Source organism: Cervus elaphus, chromosome 19 (assembly GCF_910594005.1).
Source record: "Cervus elaphus chromosome 19, mCerEla1.1, whole genome shotgun sequence".
In the NCBI taxonomy this organism is placed as follows: domain Eukaryota; kingdom Metazoa; phylum Chordata; class Mammalia; order Artiodactyla; family Cervidae; genus Cervus; species Cervus elaphus.
In genome coordinates, this window is record NC_057833.1 from 51,106,830 (window position 1) to 51,129,833 (window position 23,004).

The 23,004-nt window shown below is 49.3% G+C and overlaps 1 protein-coding gene across 1 annotated transcript in view; it reads right to left on the reverse strand.

Annotated features, from left to right (window-relative positions):
• The window catches only part of PDIA5 (protein disulfide isomerase family A member 5), a 91,867-nt gene that overhangs the window by 26,251 nt on the left and 42,612 nt on the right, over positions 1 to 23,004 (reverse strand). The window contains exons 8-11 of the mRNA XM_043874205.1: positions 20,760 to 20,827; positions 13,895 to 13,986; positions 13,732 to 13,803; positions 7,320 to 7,456 (exon numbers count right to left, since the gene is read on the reverse strand). Of these exons, the coding sequence (XP_043730140.1) occupies positions 7,320 to 7,456; positions 13,732 to 13,803; positions 13,895 to 13,986; positions 20,760 to 20,827 (369 nt within the window). The remainder of the gene's footprint in view (positions 1 to 7,319; positions 7,457 to 13,731; positions 13,804 to 13,894; positions 13,987 to 20,759; positions 20,828 to 23,004) is intronic.

Consider the following 23,004-nt stretch of genomic DNA (forward strand, 5'->3'; position numbering starts at 1 on the left):
CTGTGGGAATGCTGGCCTCCTGTCAACCTCAGGCCTTCACATTCCTCTGGATTCCATTAACTTCAGTTACACCTAGGATTTTATTACAGACCAGCAATGGAGACTTTCCTGGCTCTTTTTACCAGAATCTTCCAGGGGACCAGATTATTTTGGAAAGCTCCCTAGTACCTGGCACTCAAGAGGAACCTGGATTTTCCTACCCACATTCCTGCTGCCCTGTCTGGACCTTGGCTTGGACAAGCCAGGGAGGTGGGGCTCCTAAAGATGCTAGCAGAAACACTAATGCTTTAACATTTAACATTCTGACAGGCGCCCCCTAGAGACCTCAGGGCTCTTTCGAGGCTTCTAGCTGTACCTGCACCAAAGCTGACTGTACACACTCAGACATTCTGGGGCAGACACATCCTGATGAATGGCTCATCTTTCTTGTTTGAAGAGAAAGCATGGGATTTTCACCCCCCCTTCCTTTACATTAGCATAAAATGTAGATAACAAGCTGTAAAATTTTTTCTTCCAGGCTTCTATCCTAAGGAAATAATCTGACACGTGGACAAATATTTATACATGAAAATTGCCCTCTGCAGCATGATTTATAAGGGGAAATACAGTAAACAACTCAAACCTCCAACATTATGGGGCTGGTTAGGTAATTTATGGTGCCATTATATAATGGAATATTATGTGACCACAAAAGCATGAACAAATAAGCATTTTTAATAACATTATCTTATATGTTCTTATGTTAAGAAAAATGTAAATGAAAAAGCATGGTAAAAAGAACTTAAAATGAAACCCCTTCCTCCCACCTGGCACAACAAATGAAAAATTCAGGGGAATTAAAAAGCAAAATGAGAAAAACAAAAATATTATCACAAAATAGATGCATGCTAAGTTGCTTCAGTCTTGTCTGACTCTTTGCGACACTACAGAGTGTAGCCCGCCAGGCTCCTCTGTCCATGGGATTCTCCAGGGAATACTGGAGTGGGTTGCCATGCCCTCCTCCAGGGGGTCTTCCCAACCCAGGATGGAACCTGCATCTTTTGTCTCCTGCACTGGCAACTGGATTCTTTACCATTAGCACCACCCAGAAGTCCTGGGACACTATTTTTACATCCTGGGGATAGATATCCCAGAGGTCAAGAGGGAAAAGGCAGGTTCTCAGAGAGCCTGGTCCTTGCAGGCTGTGGCCCCTAGGACCTGGGTTTTTCCCTGGCCCTACCTTTTTGGCTATGTGACCTCTGGCAAGCTTCTCAACCTCTTGGTGCCTCCCTTTCCTAAGCTGTAAAATGGGGATAATCATGATATCCACTTCACAGGACTTGCTGTGAAGATTAAATGACTTCATATATGAAAAGTGCTTAGGACAATGCTTGATCCACACCAAGTTGCTCAATAAACATTCTAGCTTGTATATGACTATAAAAATGTAATGCTGTTGTACAATGAAAAGGCAGCATAGACCAAAAGTAAGCAACAGACCAACAGGGAATATCTGGAACACAGAAAATAGATAAAAATTAATAACCCTAAGTATGGAGCTCTAGGTCAAGAAGAAAAAGACAACCCATAGAACAATGGGCAAAGGGAATGAACAGCTGGTTCACAGAAGAAATACAAAAGACTGGTTACCACATGGAGGGATGCTCACTTCCCTGGGAGCTGTGGACAAGCTGCCCCACTGCCCCATCTAATAGGAACATAAACGGCTGATAGCACTCAGGGCTGGCGAGGATGCAGGCTCTGCCACGCACTGCTCACCGGGTGTGGTGACCCCTTCCTGGAGAGAAGTGGGTGGCATCTATCAAGGCTCAAGCATACTTACCACAGGGCCCAACACCCTCCCTTCCGGGAGTCTAACACATCTCAACATTTAGACATGTTCCCTAATACATATGTTTATAAAGATTTACTGCATTGCCTGGACAAATACTGGAGATAGATGTCTATGTTGGGATGTCTTAAAATCCATAGCATATGTAAATTATAAAATACTATTTCTTAGTTTAAAAGATTGCAGGAGATTTATATGCTAACATCTTACATTTACATAAAAATATATTCAAGACCTATATACTGGTAAGTGAAAAAAAATGCAAATCACAGGAAAATGGGTAAGAAACAATCCCTGTTGTTCACAGAGAAGCACAGGAGGAAAAAGGACAACCAACGGTCAGCACTGATCAACCCTGAGAAGGGGGCCGGGTGGGGAGGGGACTGTCACTGCTTACACTATATTCTATGTATCCTTTGAACTCTGTGCCCCCAATAACAAGAATGTTAACACTGTTCTTAAATTATTTGTGCCATTAAAAAATAAAAGTGATCACACAAAGGAGTTTTACAGCAAGATGGTTACACAAATCTACATATATTAGGAAAAAAAGTCAATTTAACTTTATGTTAATTTTTTTAAAAGTTGAAAACAAGGGAAAAATAAAAAAGAAAAAGCAACTAGAAAAAATGATGACAAAAAGAAGAAAGAGGCTGCTTCTGAATAATGGGATTACACATAGTTTTTTTCCTTAATTGTTTATATTTCTCTGTACTGTCCCAGGGATCACGTATTACTTGGAGTAGACATAAATGAAGTAAGAAGCAGAAATTCTGGAGTCTGACAGGGGTCTGATGCTGAATCCAGACAGGCAGCCCAGCTCCTGAAGGCAGGCCGGGCCCAGAAACTCTGGCACACACCTGCTACCGGGAGTTATGGCAAAGAAAACCTCTCATCCTGGGCGGCCTGCTGCCAAGAAATGGGGCAGAGCTGTGGGTGAGCCGCCGTAGCCCTGGGGAAGGGGTGGCAAGGATGCTCTGATTCCCCAGCAGCTTCTCTTTAGGCCCCAGGACCCCCATGGGAGAGACAGGCTGCTCCTCAGGGCCCCCCCTCCTTGGAGCCCCACTTTGTTCCTTCTATCTCCCCATGTGAGTGACAGTCACTCCGGGGGGTGGGGGTCATTACAGCAGCATGTCCTTCCCTGGCCTAACGCAGGGCTGCAGGCACACGGAGAGGGAGGAGCTGGTAGACATTACAGCAGCAAAACAAATGGTGAAGAGAGATGAGTGACAACGTGCAGTGACTTTTCTCATTCAGAATGCTGCAGAAAGAAACAAAAGGCACCACAGAGCGCTGGCTGCTGGGGTCCTGCTACCTCGCCCTCTTCAGATACTATTTACTGCTCTGCAGATCAGGGGACCGGGCCTGGGGCTGTGACCTCCCCACAACCACTCAGAGCCCCATGTCAAGGGCCATATGGACAGCAGAGGGGACTGGGCTCTGTCCGTGCCCCGCACGGTGCACGACCCCTCTAGGAGCCCACTGCTTGCAACACACTGTTCCTTGCAGGTGGCCCAGGACCTGGACAGTGGGCTCTGGGGGCATATCTGCTTGTGAATCTCAGCACCCCCTGTTCCCTTGGTGTGACTGGGGCCAGGCTGAGTTTATTTGTTCAATAACAACTCGGGCATCGGGAGTACAAGCTGCAGAAGAATCTGTGTGGGATTTCTCCAGGACTCCAGCTGGGAGGGAGATGGGGGAAAAGGCTGAGATGGGAATTGCCATGGGATGGCAGGAAAGCTGGAAAAGAGGGTAAAGAAGCAGGGGGTCCACGGAGGTGTTTGATAATACCAGGTGCCTCCCCTGCCAAGAACCCAGGAGAGCAGTTCTACAGGCACTTGATGAAGGTTCCAGGCAAGTGGGACTCTGACAGAAATTAACATTGAGCACTTTCTCTGTATAGAAATAACACAGCAAAGAGGGACCATGGCTCTTCCTGGGAATCTGCACCAAGAACAAGGTTAATCTTCTCTCTACCTTCCTATATTATCCCCTTATAAAACATATACACACTCCCTTTTTAATTAGCAGAAAATCATAAAGATAAATTCAACTTTATAATCTGACTTCCACTATTTCAGTCTGTAGGGACCTTTTAAAATCTTCATGCAGTTTCTCAGTATTTTAACTAGCTTTCCTTTCTCTAATTCTAACCCTTGTAGATTTGAAAGTTTGCCTTGTTTTTTTTTTTAATAGTTTCAACAAAACTGCTGATTAAAAAACAAGTATCACCCTCTAGACAGAACCAGGCCAGACTCATAGTCACAGAGCACCAAGGGAGGTGTTCCCCTCGGGGTGGCCCCACCCTGCCCATTTCTCCCAATTGTACTTGGGAAAATAGCAACTCACCTTTGATAAAAGAAAGACACACTAATCCATCAACCTGGCAATCCTATACCAAGAAACAAACCAAGCTTATATGACAATCCTGAGTGGAATCCATGGTCTTCTATGTTGATAGATCCCAACTAGTGTTCCTAGGTCTCCAAAATGGTCTGTTTCTTAACCACTCCCTATATGGCCCAGGAGTGGCACCTGTAACACTGGGATTTCCAGAACTCACATTTTGTTTAATATTTGCACTGCCTGAGCCAGCAGCGCAATCTCTGGCCTCCTGACATTTGTCCTTTTCTCTAGGTCCCTCAAACATCACAGAAGTGGTCTCCTGATCAGGGTGGGTTCTCTGGAGCACTCCAGTATAAGATACACAGCTAGGCAGCTAAGGGACCCTGCTGTCTGTTAACCTCCTGGGCTCAGATTCCTCTCGGAACCATGTGCATTCCATCCCTTCTAAAGCCCAGGCACCTAGATAGAGAAAGAGGACTGTGTAGAGAGATTATTTAATGTGGAGCCACACCCATCAGATGGGAATTTAAACGGGCAGTTCCTCAGGGAGCTTCACCTCGGGCTTTTGCCCTGACCCTGTCACTCTGATAGTCCAGCAGAAACACACACACACACACACACACACACACGTGTGTGCACAGGGGGCAGGCAAACACCTTGTTAGAGAATGTAGGATTCATGTTCTGCAGACACCTAACAATCGAAACTCCAATGCTTTGGCCACCTAATGTGAAGAGCTGACTCATTTGAAAAGACCCGATGCTGGGAAAGATTGGAGGCGGAAGAAGAAGGGGACGACAGAGGATGAGATGGTTGGATGGCATCACTGACTCAATGGACATGGGTTTGAATAAACTCCGGGAATTAGTGATGGACAGGGAGACCTGGGATGCTGCAGTCCATGGGGTCACAAAGAGTCGGACACAACTGAGCAACTGAACTGAACCGAACAAGAGAAATCTCAGCTCTATTCATTTGTTAAGTCTGAAGCTGGAACAGCCTCAACAGGGCTGGTATTCATAATACTCATTCACAATGACTAATGGGGAAACAAAAGGCTGCCATCTGGTTTCTGGTTCTCGTTTTCTAATTTAGCTCTCAACAACCTCATTTGTTCATTTTCTCATTCATTAAGCCCTTACTCTATGCCCATAGATGACTTAGATGGGGAAGTGATGATCACTCTGGTTCAGGGAGCCAGGTGGGTGCACTGCAAGGGGAGAGGGCAGGGAAGAACTAGACAGCCAGGCTCCGGGGATCAGACCCTGCCAGCATTTGCTACTACAATGAATTCCTTACAACCTAAGAGTACAAGAAAGAATACAGACAAAAATCTTCCCAGTTTGCAACCAGGGTTCTATAAAAAAAAAAAAGGGCTTAATAAACAATTGGGTTTCCCTAGTGGCTCAGCAGTAAAGAATCTGCCTGCCAATGCAGGAAATGTGGGTTCGATCCCTGGGTTGGGAAGATCCCCTGGAGGAGGAAATGGCAACCCACTCCAGTATTCTTGCCTGAAAAATTCCATGGATAGAGGGAAACTGGTGGGCTGCAATCCAGGGAGTTGCAAAGAGTCAGACATGATTTACAGACTAAACAACAACTAATAAACAATTATTAAACAATTCCAATCTATCAGCTACATGTTGCTAGGATTCATCAAAGGGGACACATACTCTTCATGCTGTGATGCATAAAGCACTGTTCAAACCACTCTGTAATCTTCCAGGAGCCAGAGGGCTCTCTCTGGCACAGACTAGAGGCACCAACATGCGGGGTGAAGCTCCCAGGAAGGAAGTGAAAACAGTGAGCCTGGGGCAGGAACTTGGGCAGGGTGAATGCAGCTCTGGGTGCAGCCTGACTTCCCATAAGACTTCCTTTCATTAGCAAATCTAAGACTGGCCAGGAGAGTGCATCTACGAAGGGAGAAGGCTGCGGTGCTAACCTGGCGGATGTTCATTCATCAGGGTTCCTCTGCCACAGGGACTGAGCCCTGGCAGGGCTGCAGTGACATGCTCCTAGGGCCCTCTCTGTCACTGCCCTTAATCAGAGGCCCTTTGAAATTCAGGTGTTTTTTTTTTAAGGCTTTTTTGGGGGTCATTTTTCAGGAAAAAGGTCAATAATTTTTCTTTGGATTCTCTTTGGAATTTGGCACTTATAAGACGGACTTGGGGAAATCCCCAGGAGTGGTCTATTTATGAACAATTGCTAATTAACCAAACCCCTGTGATACTGCAGGGAAGCAGAGTGTGGGAAGGCCAGGACTCGGCGGTATAGGACTCAAAGAGCAGTGCCATTTTTCCACACCACTGTCTACTGGTCTGTAAAGCGGAGTTAATCGTATTTGCTTTGCAGCACTGTGGGTAAAACAGAAGGAGATGGCCCTGTGGGCAGCCACTTTGTCACCACAGAGCAAATCACAATCAACAGCAGAAAGATCTCTATGACTAAGACAATTAATAAAGTAATCTTTCACTAAAGATGCCTCTGTGGACTGGCAATTATGACACTGATTTGTGAAGAAGTTATTTTTGCTTCTTCTCCTCTTCCACAGCCCCTTACCCACCATCACTGGGCCAAAGAGCTGGCAAGAAGCTATAAGAGAAGAGCACCCCACACATGTACCCTGTCCCAGGGTGCTGGGGACCCAGCTTCATCACCCATTAGGATGGTCCCACTTTTCCCAGAAGCTGCTCCCAGGAACTCTGTGGCCAGGGGGTGTCATCCCTTGCTCACCTTTCCAGAAGCAGCCTTCTCCCTCTTAGAAAGGAATTACAATCCATTTCCACCCTTCATGGGAATGGGGAGGACACTGGCCTAGAAAAATCCTGAGCTACAGGGCTTTCGGTCAATATTGCAAACACATTTTACAGGATTCATGTTTTTCTTCCCTTGATCCACGATGGATACCAGGTGAAGCAGAAAAAAGGGGTTCTAGGTGCTGTGGGGTCTGAGGCTCCAGCCCTGGCTTCCGTGTGCCCTTTCAACTACAGGACAAGATACAGGCTCTCTCAGGGCCTCAGTGTCCCCACCCGCAAGCTGAGGGATGATTGCTGCTCTAGGTAAACAGCTAAAGGCTCAGAGAGGTGTCCACTCTGAGCCAAGGGAGGGAGGCTGTGGCGGGGAGGAGCAAGGTTCCACTCACATGGGGCGTGGAACATGACGAGCACAGAGGAGTGTTCCTTCACAAACTGGTCAAAGTCTTCATCGCTCAGGTGATAAACGGAGCCGCCCTCATCTGCCCAGGGAGTCTCGGGGACCTGGGGCTGTGGCGGCTGCGGACTGGAAGACCAAAAACAGGCAGAGCTCAGAGCACACGCTGGGGCCGGTGCAGCCCTCACCCCCACTGGCTCGCACAGCCTGCTTCAGGGGCTCCCCGCAACCTCTCGGGGGGAGTGGGGGTTGGGGGGACTCCTCGGCCCTGCCCACCTCCATCATCCCCTCAAGAGCCCAGAGGTGCTCAGCTGATATCCTCCGGCAAACAGTGGCTTCCAACTGTGGCTCTCTAGGGAGGTCAGGAAACCTCACTTCCTCCCTGGGATCAGGGTGGGGTGGGGGGATTTGTCAGCATCTAAAAGTTTAGCCAACTGGCAAGAATAAGCTATGGCAGCAAAGAGTGACCTCTGACAAAGCTAACTGATGTGCTGAGTGGTGCCCACAGGGTGAGGGGTGAGAAGAGGAGGGAATAAGAAGGGAGGAGGGGTGGTGGGTGAGGAGGAGAGAGAGAGGCCAGGTGTCTTGAGAAAGACCAAATATCAGGGAAGGACTGGGGGTGGAGAGGGGACTGAGAGGTGTTCACTAACCAGTGTGGGAGGAGGGTCATGATGAGAAAGAGTGGGGCCCAAGGGAACAAGGCTGGGGGCTCCTTAACTAGGAGAACATACACTACAGTAGGAACCCTTCCTCAAGACCAGGAACAAGGTTCTCTAGATCTCTAGAGGTGGAATGCTCGAGCAGAAAGGGCCAGGCTCAGAGGTCAGGTCAAATCCCTGTGGCCACCATGAGCTGTAAGACCTCAGGCTGGTGGCCCACCTCTCTGGAGCCTGCCCCACCTGGGACAATTGTGTGCTGACATTTACATCACCAGCTGTTACAGTGGGGGAGGCTCACAGCTGCCCTCTCTTGCTTCAAAGCCAAGGGTAAGCCGGCCAGTGACACAAACTCCCTGATGCTTTATGAACACCTTTGCCAGAGCCACCTCAATCGTTACTTTGAAAAAGTACCCTTTAGGATGACAAATGTGAAAAGACAACCATTGCTTCCTGCCTTTGGGAGCCTACAGTAAATAAGAAAAAGTGCAAAGTTCCAGCGGCCAGGACTGACAAGTCATGAGAGCAATGTGTCCCAAACAATGGGAGCTGCTGTCCTCCCCTGCGGCTGAGGTGGTGGGGCCTGCCACCCCCACCCCACAGCAGAGCCTGGGTCTGACAGCACCTTCAGAAACCCTCTCTGGTGCTCTCGACTAGGCCCCACTGGTGGTCTCAGCAATGGAAAAGTAGCAGCGAGAGGGTCAAACCACTCTGAGCCCATGTACATCCAATGTTAGACGGGGCTGATGGCAAAATCAAGCTTTAGAATGAGTCACCACCAGTCATTCAGCATTCCCAACACCAAGAAACCTAAGCTCCCATACACAGACTCAAGATACCAATTCCTGAAAGCATCACCAATTCCACTTCAGGGAATTTATCTTTTCAATATACCTGGACATGGTCAGAATTATACACATTCCAAGGTATTCGTTAGAGATGATTTGTTATAGCAAAGACTGGAAGAACCCAGTACCCACTGGTATATGAACTGCTTAGGTAAACTGCAATCAATCAGGACCCCAGAGGGCTGAGCATGGTGCAGGGGGACAAGGAAGCTCCCTACACTCTGATGTAGACAGCAGGGTCAGACACAACAGGCCATAATATGCTAACTTTTGCATAAAATAGAAAGAGATAAAAAATACTTATTCATATTTGCATGCGTCTGCATAAGGAAACTAATTAAAGTTGCTACCTCTAGGGGGTGGGAGGGAGAATAGGATAGAGGAAACAGGTAAAAGGAAGACTTCAATGCATAATTTTTAAGTATCTTTTAAAAAATTATTTCAATTATGTGAATGGAATCTATTCTAAAATTAAAATAATTTTTAAAAATCCAGCAAGAGTACACACATAGAATGGAGAAGCCATGCCTTAGTGGCAGTATGAGTAAATGAAGGTGACTGAAGAATTTCTAGTTAAACATAGAGGAGGACACACTCCAAAGCCACTAAAATAACATCACAAGAGCTAAAAAAGAAAAAGGTAATGAACTCATAGGAGCAAAAGCAAAGAGAAAAAAAAGAGGTCAGTGTAAATTTAGAAGCTAGAAAACTGACTTAGCAAAAAATTTCTGCCTTTCTTAGAGGGCAGAAACCAGAGGTGCTGCGTGCTCAGAGGGCGTGGGGACCCAAGAACTACCCCAATATGCAAAGGCTCCAGAAGAGCAGAGGTTCCCGTTGAAGCGGGGCTGGGGCCCAGGGCTGGAAATGGGAGACCTTGGGATCTCCAGCAGCCAGGCGGCTGCCCCTCGTCCACCCAGTGGACAGTAGGAAGTTTGCTTTCTGGAGGGGCCTGCAGACCAAGGCACAGCACTAAGAGGGCACAGCGACTGAACTGTGCCCTTTACTGTGTCTCCCCTTAAAGACGGGGGCTCCCTCTAGATCATCTCTCTACTTTCTGCACCTCCCACAAAGCAGTTACCCAATAAACACTCTTTGAATCAATGCAGGAATGAGAGAAGAATGGCTGAAGGAACTGGAGGTGTCTAACCAGGAGAAGAAGAGACAAGGGAAACAGAAGAGTTTTCTTCAAACATTTCACACTGTAGCGGGAAGAGAAAGCAAGGTTGACTTTCTACAGCCCCATAAAAGAGAACCAATACCAGGTGGAAGCTCCAGAGAAAGAAACTTCAGCTCAACAGAAGGAAGAACCTCCTATCTACAGCAGATAAGAGAGAAAGAGCCAGACTAGGAGTCAGAATACCTGGTTCTGAGTCGTTTCCTCCACCTTTCAGCTCTAGGGGCTGAGGCAACCAGTCCAACTTAAAATATCTATCAACTTACATGCAGGCCCTTCTTCATCTGCCCTACAGGTACATCTAGACAGACAATGCCCTTGAGATACTTTGTAAATGTATATAGTGCTACCCAGGTGTTCCTAGACACCATTCATAACCTAAATCATAAGAATCACTCAAACATGAGTGGGCCCTCAAAGTGAGTCAATGTAACCACAAAGGGTTAAATTTAAATTTACACAGGATCTGCTTCAGTGACTTTAACCCTTTTTTGTTATTATAAACATACATAATGGCCTGCCTCCTGTGAAGGACTGTAAGGAAGTGAAACTAACACATTCCCCTCCCTGCCTGAGGCGTGCCACTCTAGGGGACATTTGCAAGGATTGAATAGTCTTTTTACTTTATTTCCTCACCTCCCCTCCATCTCTGATCCATGGAAGAACCTGGCAACCAGACCCTGACAAGATGGTTATTTTGAAGTGCTAGTCTGCCATCTTCTTGGTCAGCTGGCTCCCAGATTCAAGCTTTTTCCTCAACTCAACATCTCATCTCTTGGAATCATTGGCCTGCCTTGAGGTAAGCAGAGCGAGCTTGGACTCCGTAACATGGAGGCCCTGTTCTTTAAAGTGTTCAAGCACGATCAGTAACTCCACCTGTCCTAGAGGTAAAGCAACACTGAAAGGGAACTGCTGGGGGCAGGTTCACTGACATTCACATTCTCTTACCATCCTGTGACCCTAATTCCCCGGCTCTCCAGGACTGCGAAATGCACACAAAGCAGGTCCTTGCCTGAGGAAGGTGCACATTCCAGAGATGAGAAGAGGCAACTTAAAGCATGACAAGTCAAGAACACTTTGTGTTTGTTTCCAATCCACTTCTGCTTAGTATAAAAATACCCAGGCAGAACTGGGTAGCCAGGTCAACACTGATTGCCACTTGTGAACACTCTACCTGCCAAGCCCAATTCAGCAGCATGAAGTCTGCAGAGCGGAATGAGAAATGCAGCTGCTGGGAGCACAAGAGGGCACAACCATCAGGATCACTGCAACCACCCCAGAGCCCCGGGACGCTCTCACACAGGGATGCCCTGCCCTGCCCACTCGCCAGAGTCACGTGTCACAGGGCAGGATTTGGCCCATCTCTCCTGGGCTTCTGAGAGCCATCTGGAGAACTAGCAAGGCTGGACCACCCTCCTCATCCTCTACATTTGGCTGCAGCCAAAGGAGGGGCCCAGGGAAGTGCAGGGCAGCAGGAAAGGTGGGATCACCGCGACCCATGAACCAGGACATGGGGGAAACCTGGTAAAGACTTAAAACACCAGGTACCAGGGAAAAACACACACAGAGCTGGCTATCTGTTGTGGGGGATCTGTAAGGAAATGCCAAACGCCACAACATACTATTCTTGGGTAATGGGGTAAGAGGGCCACTTTTCCCTTTAACTAAATATTTGAGTTTTCCAGTAATAACATACCTCACTGAATAACCTTAAAATCAGAAAAGATTTTGAAAAAAAAAATTAGCTACCTGGAAGCACAATGGCACTGCTAGATCTTGTTGGGGCATGAGATGAGGCAGTCCACGAGGGGTCCTTCAGGAAGGGCCTCTCTGCCCCCACCATGCTGTGAGAGTGGGCTATAGTCCTGCCTTGGGAGGAGTTGCTGCCCAGGGGTACCCAGAGGCTGCCTTCCCTTCCCCAGAGTTACCCCATCAACCTCAGCGTGGAGACTGCACACCCAGGGTGAACCAAAAGCTGCTAACAAGGTCTCCTTCCCATGGGGGGCGAGGAGAGGAGAGGTGGGAAGTGGGGAGGCGCCAGCCCAGGACAAGGTGGAAGAACCAGGCTGGGGCTGTGTGTGGGGTGGGGACAGATCAGTGGGTTCCCAAGGGGAGAAAATCACCTGTCTCAGAGCCTCCACTGACATGCTCCCCTGGTCTAGGAGAGCAAGCAGTTCTGAACACTTTCTAAAAAAATAAATAATAAACCTTATCCTTCCAAGAAGATATGAGTGCATTTTGAAACCAGAAGAGAAGGGGGAGGGAAGCAGACAGATTTTATGCTCTGGTGACAAATGAGATTGCCATTTGTTGAAACCTTTTCCCAAAGCAGAGCGAGACATGTCTGGCTGGAGGAGAGGACATGCTTATTATCAAATGAAAATGAAAAGGAAAACAGGGGTGTGAAGGCCCAGGTTAAGACAATGAGTATAGAATAATGGAGACCTGCCTTCCTGGGCAGGGGCTGGAATTGAGGTAAGAGATGGAGACAGAGATGTGAAAATGCTTCCAAGAAATAAATGACAACATGTAAACATGGTTTGGCTGTGGTGTTTTATCTCTTGGGCCCCTGGGAACCCAAGGAACAGAAGATTGAGAGTTTCAGCCCTTAGAATCAAACAGTTTGTTTCCTGTGGATTCTGGGGTTTTGTTTTGTTTCTGTACAAAATTTATCCTCCTTTCCCATTCTGAAAATACACATTTTCAACCTCCATGTCTTTGGATAACTAATTCTTTAACCCTGTACCCGTGCAGTAATAATGTCAATAAATATCCACCATGTTGGCACCTTGGTAAAAAGGGAGGGGTTCCAGCCAGAACTCAGGGCCAAGCCTGGCCCTGCTGCCTGTCAGCTGCAAAAGCTTGGACGAGCCACTCCATCACTCTGCTTAGTTACCTCATTCATGAAATCATGAAATAAGGATAATAATATCTGTTCTGAGGATTCTATAAGAATCCACATAAAGTGCTTAGAACAAAGTCAGGCACAAAGTGGAGTCCCCAAAATGCTGCTATTATTCCAAGGACTGCATAAAGTGGGCGATGACTGGCAGAGCCCAGAGCAGGTGAGTGCTTGGGGCAGGGCAGGGTGGTCAGAAGAACTCCGGCCATGAAGAAGGGGTGGGGGAGACAGACTCCCCATCCAACATGCTGGTCAGGGTCCAAGTATCACACAAAAGTCACACAACTAGCAATGGCGGGGGTGGTTTGGGTTGTAAAGATCTAATCACATTACAAACAAGATCCTTGGGTGCTATGAAGCAGCTCTGCAGGGATGCACGGTGAACCGCAAAGCAGTGTGCAAATCTAAAGCATTAGGACACTTCTTAGCTTCACAGCACCTCATACAAAGTGTTATGTTTGAAATAAGCATTCGACTGACAACTCTATTTTCAGAGAGACCTGCAGCAGAACCTCTCTCAAACCTGCCATCCTGGGTGAGAAACACTTCTATTCATCAGGTAGACAGTAAGGGAGGGGGGACACCTATCTGAAATGCAGTCATCACGGCGAGTCACATGAAATTCTCCCAACTTTCACATCCTGCACTCACAGATCCCTCATCTAGACGCCGCCCACAATCAGCTGTGTGGGCAGCAAGAAATGGTCCTTTCCTTCCTCATTCTCTTACCAACCGCCAGGCAGAGCCCTGTGACCAGGGAAATACTGGGGCCTGGCAGATGCCCCTCCCTCTGGGTACCCCCACCAAGGCAAACGCCAACTTACTTCTTCAGCCACTCCACAATGTCCTCAGCTGTGGACCCGTAGCTGTCATACTGGAACAGAAACCGTCCTTTCCTGTGAAATGTGGGGAGAAACCATGGGCTCAGACAGGGGGCAGATGCCATCGTGGGGGGGAGCAGCGTCCACAGGGAGGCAGAGGACTTACTCGAAATAGCAGATGGTGGGGTAGCCACGCACACTGTACTCCTCCTTGATGTTTTCAAATTCCGAGGGGTAGACATTCATCCCGGCCAGCACCTGGGAGCAAAGGGAGAACAGACCCGTCCACGCTCTGCCCGCAGATGCCCTTCACTTCATCCACACACTGCCCATTCAGCTGTCCCATCAGAAACAGATGATGGGGACTGAGCCTCAGAGACTGATGCGTCCAGTGCAGAGGGGAGCAAGGCACGCCAAGCCATCTAGGAACAATGCCCGAGCTCTCCGGAAAAGACAGGCATCTGGGCTAAGGGTTGCCCCCCAGACAGGCATTCCAACCTGCCTGCCCTGTAGGGAGGATCATCCCAGAGCAAACACAGTTCTGAGGACTGAAGAAGAAACCTGGCCTCATTACCAAGGTCAATCGGGTCCGAGAGTAGGACCACTGCCTCCCAAGTTCATACTATGCCTTTTCTCTGCCCATGTCAACTAAGGGTGTACTCTTCTCCATTCAGTCACTCCACGGGGTCCTCAAACACCTTCCTGGACACCTCAGTCTGTCCACCCCGGCTTCATGCACCGCATTCTCAGATTACACAGCTCATGTGGCCAAAGAGGGTGTGTAGTTCCCAGGACGACCCACCTGCCTGACTCTGCTCCCTCCAGACCCTGTTAGGTGACCTGTGGGGACCATCACCTATGGCCTGACCTGACCATCATCTCTGAAGTCTGAACATACTCTGGCTCCTGGGGTCCACATATGCCAACACCCCTGAATGGAAAAGGAACTTCAGTAGCTATGTTACTGACAACAAGGCTGTATGCTAAGAGCAACCCAGAATGAGTCCCCAAGAACTTCCTTCCCAAAGCAGCAACTTTCTCCTGTAGGGCAGGATAGGTGCCCAGAAAGAGGACTTTGGCTCTGTCATCACAAGAGAACACAGCATGACCAGATGCAGGAAGACTCCCAGAGGGAAGAAGTTCAAAAAAGCCAGGAGTGGTTAGAGAAGCAGAGAGGAGAAAGCAGGAAGTGGAATTTTGCTGAACAATACATAAGGAGGCATATGAAGAGAAAATGGGGAATAGCAGTCTCAGTGGACAGTGAACTTGACTCAGAAAACTGCTTCCACTTGGCAGTCACATGACCTTGGGCAAGTCACCCTCCCTGAGGTTCCTTGTTTGGAAGATGTGGTTCAGGAGAAGATCACAGGGTTCTTAAGAAAACTGAAGATGACGACCCAAGTCAGAGGGCTTCCCTGGTGGCTCAGATAGTAAAGAATCGCCTGCAACACCGGAGACCTGGGTTCAATCCCTGGATCAGGAAGACCCCTGGAGAAGAAAGTGGCTACCCACTCCACTATTCTTGCCTGGAGAATCCCACAAACAGAGGAGCCTGGCGGATCACATGGGGTAATGAAGAGTTGAATACAACTGAGCAACTTAGCACAAAACTGCTGCTCAAATTCATTATTTCCTACCAAATTCTGGGTGATGGGAACCACCCGGGCCTCTGGCAGCTCCATCCCACAAGGTATCTAAACATACTGACCATTTTAAATGCCCGGAACAGTTTCTGCCGTAAAGCAGACACACCATAAAAGCTTGCTAATCTGATTTCTTTCTTCCCATTCCATTTTAGGGTGCTACAAGGAATACAGGGAAAATAAACCTGAGACAGAATTTACTAGACGCTCTGGAACCCTCTAAAAGCCCTTCTACTCATTTCCCCAGACTGATTCAGCAGCCAGTTCCAGTAATAACTGTCTACTTTAAAGTACTTTTTTTATGTCTAATTGATCTCCTCATTGACAGTACACATTCACCACAAGATTAATCTTCCACATCCTCCTCTTTCATTACATCACTTCCCTGCATAAAACCCTTCCATTCCACTGAATGGAGGCCAACGTCTAACTCCAGACTCAAAGATCACATGGTCCCTATCTCATTTTTTAATTCTTCTTTTCTACAAAACCCTTAATGTACATTTGCTAGAGTCTAGATTTTTTATTCTCCCAGGAATGACACAGTCTGAGATCTCTGCACAGGGAGGCAGCTGGACTCTTTGCCGTCTCGGGCACCTTGAAGATAGAAATATACCACAGTGCCTAGGAACCTGGGCCCGGGGGGCAGGATGCTGGGTCTAAATCCTAAATCCCCTCTCAGTAGATGTTCTCCTTGAACAAGTCACAGTTGCCTCTGCACCTCAGTTTCCTCATCTGCAGCTCCGTCTTCTGGCTTCTGTGAAGACTAAATGAGATGGTGTGAGCAAAGTATCTACCACACTCAGAATCTGTTAGCTGTCATCACTAATATGAATACCACTAAGAAGCTCTACAGATCCGCTCACATTCCCAGAGCCCACACTGTGCTTTCTAGGCCCCGACTCCTGAGTCTTCTAGCCATGTGCTCAGGTTGCCCACACCCCCTCTCTTGGCCACCACAGAAGACACATCCAACTCTTAAGGCATAGCAAATCCCACCCAGAAGGTGGCCTTTGTCAACCACCTTTGTTTGTGATGAAGTCTTAATTCTCTGGGTTTTTGCAGCAGTTTTGACTACTTTGGGGGCATTTATTAGTTAACGAGGTAATTATTTTTTGAACAACTGACAAGCACTTTTTGGAGTTTGTGATTCCAAATAAGGCAAAACTGACCTCAGCCTACGGAGAAGTGAGGGCTGCCTGACACTGAACTGTGTGTGCTGGGGGTCAGTCAGCTGGCACAACATGGCCATCCTCCTGTCCGGCCCACATCCCACGGTTGTGGGGACAATCACAGAAGAATCATAGAAACTCCACAAAGCAGGTGCATGTGAGCGAGTAGTCAAGGAGGATAAGATTTCCACAGACACTTCAGAAAGAGAAAACAGAGGTAAGACAAACCAAGATGTGGCTCAAGAACTGGGGACCATGTTGGTTTAATTGCAGGACACAAGCGAGGGCAGTGAGAGAAGGTCGGGTGGGTTCGCTGAGGTAGCTGTGGACCAGCCTTTAGTGTCTGAGAAACTAGGATTTTATTCAGGAAGTGCCAGAGAGCTATTGGGGGTTGTAAGGGGAAAGTGGTGGGATCAGGGAGATAAGTGAGCGAGCAGTCACAGCAGCCACACTGGGTGGGTTGAGCGGGGTCTAACCCAGGCTGGTGGGCAGGTCTCTTCTCGGATGGAGGATGTATCGAGGGGGAGATGGATGGTGACAGCCTGGCAGAGGAGCCTGCGGTGCTCAGGAGGAGGCATGGAGGAAAGTTGGCCGTCTGCCAGATGTAAGGACACTGAATTTTAGTAAATATTTTAGACACCCCGCATCTGGATGCAGGAGAGAAATCCAGGGAGAGAAATCTAGACCAAGATGTCAAGCAAGCAGTCTGACACATGGTACCCGAGCTTAGAGACTCAGTCTCCACGGAGCTACCTCTTATTGAGTTATCGACACAGATAAAAACCACTGAGGGATAGTCCATGGGAGACAAGGAAAGCACAGTGTCAGACCCTCATTCCAGTGTGTTAATAAGAAAGAAAAGAGAGTGGAAAGCAGAACCCTGGGTGCACTCCATGCAGGGAGTGGAAGGAACAGCAAGCACAGAGCAGTGGGGTAGGGGGTGCCCATCGCCTGTATCTGTGAAGTGTTTGCAGGTTACAGAGCTGTCCCCATGCACCAGCCCATTCACTCTTCCAACAGCCCACTGAGGCAGGCAGGGCTGGTGTCATCATCCCCATTTTAAGAATGGGGAAATGAAGCCTCCAAGGCTACTTGCCCAAGATCTCCCAGCCAGTTATTAACAGCCATCAGCAAAGTCTGCTCTGCACAAACCTGTTGCCAAGACCAACCCATTTTACCATTTACACCCAGATGGCCCATCATGGCCAAGGTTAACAAAAGACTTGGCGTGTACGTTGATAACTGGCAGGGCTGGGAAGAGGAGGTGGGCAGGCATGGGCTCGTTCTGGCAGCTGTGCTGGCTGCTAAGGGTGTCAATCGGTGGGACTAGATGGGACAAATGCAATGACTCAGTGACAGCAAAAAAGAAGAGGAGGATCTGAGTTTGGAAAATGGCAAAGGCTATGCATCCCTGACCCAGCCTGGCTTCCATCTTAATGACATCATCAGATTGGATGCCTCCCAAGAAATCTGTCGAGGAGGAAGGTTTCTAACCCCTGCCACAGACAGGGCTAGCCAAAGCGGGCTCAAAGATGACAGAGACAAAGAGAAGATAGGAGGTGCTAACCGGTGGATTTCAGCAGTGTGGAGGGGGTAAGCTTTTGATTTCAGGGAACAAGCAGTCCATCTCTGCCCCAGGTTCGAGGACAAAAAGGAATCCACCCCTCTGGCCGCCCTGTTCTTGGGAGGCTATGGCTGCAACCATGAGCCCTGGCCTCGAAGGACCTCCTAAAGTAGGTGATGTTCATAGGGGCGAGGACTCTTTCCCTAAGGGAGCTAGGAAAGGTGAAAACTTTTCAAAAGATACTTTCCTAAGAAACCAAGGGGAAAGAATAACAAAACAAGCCCCGAGTAAGAAAATATAGAAGCGAAGAAACGGATGAGTTCACATAACACAGAGGCCTCTAACACGTGGCCAAAGCTGGGCTCGGTCGGCCAGACCCTCTGACCTGGGCCCGAACAGGAGCAGCAAGCACTGCTTTTTTGTTTTTTCTTTCTTTCTTTCCTTTTTTGGAAGCAGGTACCCTTAACAAGTAGTCTTCAGGGCAAACATTGTAGAACCTAGTGTGAACCTAGTATGAACCCAGGGCCAGAAAAGAAGGCCCTTGTTTCACAAACATCCTTCCTACTTCGTCTCTGTCCCTAGGAACTGATGCTCTGACTTCCTTTAAAAAGGAGAACATCACTTTTAATGTAAATATACAGCTTAAAACAAAATATACTCAGGAGTGGTAAGCCACACGCCCATTCTTTCATTCACTAGGACGTGTTGGGCCCCTACTCTGAGCTTGGCCCGTACTCTGTACTGAAGAAATGCTCAAGAAACTCATCTCTCAGTTAGAAAACCTCCTCATAATTAGTATCAACTGTGGATAAAGTGATTCAGAACATAAGCAAAGATGAGCAGACAGGACCACGCAAGGCAGGGACAGGCTCTGGGGGACCACGGGAGGGGCCTGGAAAAATGTTTTTGGCAGGTAGATGTAGCATTAGCTAGAATCTTCCAGAAGGTGCTAGAGATTGGCAACAAGACCTTACCTGCTTTGATGGGACTGGCCAGCTAATTTGTGATCTGACTGGGGCTTGACCAGAGTTTGGAGGGTGAGCTGAGCGGTTGTCTAAGTGTATGTGGGTGAGAAAGTGAAAGTAGCTTAGTTGTGTCTGACTCTTTATGACCCCATGGACTGTAGCCCACCAGGCTCCTCCGTCCATGAGAGTCTCCAGGCAAGAATACTGGAGTGGGTTGCCATGCCCTTCACCAGGGGATCTTCCTGACCAGGGATTGAACCCAGGTCTCTGGCATTGCAGGCAGATTCTTTATCATTTGAGCCACAAGGGAAGCCTATGTGGATGAGAACTTGTGGGTAATTAAGTCTTTCCTTCAGGCAAAATCATCTTAAAATATGGTATCTATTGAGGCCCCAAAATGTGCAGTGAAACTTCCCCAGAGTTATGTCTGTGTGCCGCAGGGCCAAACATCTCCAAGCAGCTTGCTAAAAATTCATTAGTGAGGAACAAGCAGGACCCTGGTGTCGCCCCAGAAATGAGGTCAGAAGAGAAAGCATGTGGCTCTTTGCAACCCAATCCTGGGGCTGGCGAGCAGAGGCTGCCATTTAAAACTTTTTTAACTGACTCTGAACTAATCACCAATTTGATCCATAAAGATCAGGATGAATTTTAAGATCTCAGAACTGTAGCAGGACTCTGGCCTGCCCCACTGAGATGGCAGCTCCCAACGACCTTTCAGGAAAGGCATATGGACTTTTCCATGCTCCCAGAGGAGCCAGCAGTTATTTTTCTGTTGCCACCAAAAAGAAAAAAAAAACAAGCAAAACACCCAAAACTAACCAAACAAAAACCTCAAAACCTCTGTGGCTTGGGGTAAGTGGGAAAATGGACAGACCTGTGGCACAGAAGAGGTAAGCCTGGCAAGGCGGCAGGAGAAACACATAGAAAAACAGGCCTGTCAGTGACTGAGGCTCAGCCCTGGGCGAGGTCTGACCGCCCTGGCCTGTCCTCCTTCCTCACTGACCATCCTGCTCGCTCCTGAAGGCCCATTTCCTTTGTGGCTCGCCTTCCCCTTCCTGTCTCCCAAAGGTGGGTGATCCTGAGACGACCTTGTCTCCTGTCCATTCCCCCTGCACACTCTCCTTCAGAGAACTGGTGTGTTTGGGTCTCCAGCTCCCCACCACCTTGCTCCACTGCGGTCCCGACATCCCTCCTGCCCCACAGACGATGTCCCTCCTGGTCCCTCCGGAACCACAGAGCCCTACATGCCTGGGCAGGAAGCTGCCTCATGGGCCCGCAAGTGCTCTGGGCCCACTATTGGGGTCACTGTGCCCTCTTTCTTTGCCACTAGGCTGCCCAGCATCCGGAGCCTCAGCCTGCCTTTTGGAGCCCAGCTCCTAGCATTGTAGACCTTGATGGTTTACAGTCAGCCCCTGGCCTCTGCACACCACAGGGCTTCCTGCTACTGTCCTGGCTATTTCATCACTGGCCTTGACAGGCCCCATATTCTCCTGGTCCCCAGCAATCTGGGGAGTCCTCAACATTCACTGAGGACAGGCCTCTGAACCACATGCCAGGGGCAGCAATAGTAAGTCCTTCTCACAATTTTAAAACGTGTCCTCTCCCCTCCCCTTGCTGTCTCCCCAAGTGAGAGGGAGAAATCGAGAGCCGGCAGCCAGCCCCGCCTGGCCCCTGGCTCCTCACTTACGAACTGGCCCCGCAGCTGGGTCGCAGCCTTCTGGAAGTGTGGCATTATCCTCTTGCACACGCTGCACCCTGGTCACCAGCAGGAGAGAAATGAAATGGTTACAATGGGCCCCATGCTCAGCCCTCTCTCCCTTCAGGCCTGCCTCTACCAGCAAGCATTTATCCCACTTCCAAAAGCCACGACCGCCCAGGCTCTGGGAACACACAGGCTCAGAGGCAAAGGCCCCAGTCCCCAAGAGCTGACCAACTCCACGGCATGAAACAGGACCCAGCCCAGCATTCCCTCAAAAGGTGTGGGACTGTCAAAGCTGACGCAGCTGGGGGAGAGCAAAGCACTGAGTAACTGAGAGAGGTGAAGAGTTCAGCAGGAATCCAGAGAGCCAGGGGAGCACCCGCTTCATGCACAGCTGAAAGCCTCCCCTAGCTGCCCAGCCGGGGGCTGCAGATGAACCTGGAGCAAATGCTATGAGGGAAAATGTGCAACCACACATACAGTGGCTTTGGGGATTTCTTGCCTCTTTTCCTTCATTAACAAAGACAATCACGCCATGACAGGAGGCAGTTGAGCACTGGCCAGGATCTGACACTCCATTCTCATCTTCCGTTGACCTGCCCAGTGACCCTGACAGGTCACCTCCTCTCTACTGCTCCTCCCAGCAAATGAGGGGGCTTGGACCAGACGGCCTCAGGCCCCTTCCAGCACTGACACTGGCGTTCATTCTCTGTGATGTCTCTGGCTCTACCCTCTCTGGTCCACTACGGTCACACTCCTCTCCTGGGTGGTGAAGCCCCCAACACCCAGTACTACCTCAGAGAGCCTCTGATTTAAACCTGCCCCTTCCCTTCAAGGAAAACAAGCCGCACACAGGCACTGACCCCACAGAACATGAGTCCCAGTTTCCTCAGACAGGAGGAATTCTAACACACAAAGTGTTACTCTTCCTGACAGCTGCTCTGCTGCAAAACAGGCTCTGAGATGCTTCTGAAGGCCACAGACACCAAAGCTGCCTGGAAGCCCATGTCAGTCTGGACGTCAGCTCGACAGCACAGTGGGGACAGGGCCATGCAGCAGCAGGCTGACAAGCTCGGATCTACATTTAGCTAAGGCCTCAACAGGCCATGGGCAGAGCAACGTGGCTCAGACAGGAGCACTCTCCCACTGGGCCAGATACAAACACTGGAGACCGTGAACAGCTCAGAACTCCCCGGGGACCACTCAAATCTCCCCAGCACTGCATCTACCAGACAAGACGCAATGCAGGGTACCCTGACGTGAAACTCTCAAAATGCCCACAGCCCCTCTGGGACGTTCCTGCCCAGCAGACAGACAGAAACACATACATGCCAACACATTAATAAGCCTGGGCTCAAGTTTATGCCATTAGTTCAGGCTCAGACTCAGGGGGACATGGTAGCTGCAACGAGGTCAGCCTGCAGCGTGGCCCCTTAGTGTCTGCCTGCAGAGGACAAGCGGCCCCTCTCCCCAGCAGCTGCCACCACAGCGTGGTCCCCATCAGCACTGGGAAGGGAGGCATGTGACACCTGTCAGGGGGCTGTGTTCCCACTGTGGGGATTCAGGGGGGAGAACAGAAACCAAGGAGGCAGTGCCAGCTCCCTGGGATGTCCAAGCTCCACCAGGCAGATGTACATGGTAGGGATGGGCGGTCACGCAGCAGAGGAGGGAGCTCGGCTCCGGGGAGGGTGAGCCCCAGGTCTGCATCTCCCCTGGACTGCTGCTGGGTGACCCAGGGCTATCGTGAAAGCAGTCTGAGCTCAGCCTCCCCATCTGTAAGGAAGAGGCAGCACCTGCCCTCAGGCTGAGGACCAGGAGGGGAGGCTCTGCCAACACAGGGCCCGAGAGCCCGCCTCTCAGTTCATGGTGGGGAGGCACTTCCACCTTGAACAGGGATGTCACTCGACTCCTCAAGAGGGAGGATGATGGGGGCACACTTGAGCCCTTCACCCTCTCTTTAGCCAGTGACTTGATGAGATGGAGGAGTCAGACACCCACTAGGGCACATTCTGCAGTCTGGAACTTACTGCCTGTCCTCAGAGCTGTGGCCTCTCCCCCCCAGCTCTGCCTGTCTATGACCTCAAATCACATTATCCCCCGTGACCCCTAAACGAATGGTAAGTTGGCCAGCTGTCCCCAGGGTGGAAATCAGCAGTATCAGGTGAAGAGGTTATGGGTAGGGGAGAGGCAATGGAACAGTAACAGGAAGCTCTGGGCCAGGTCAGCTGCCACT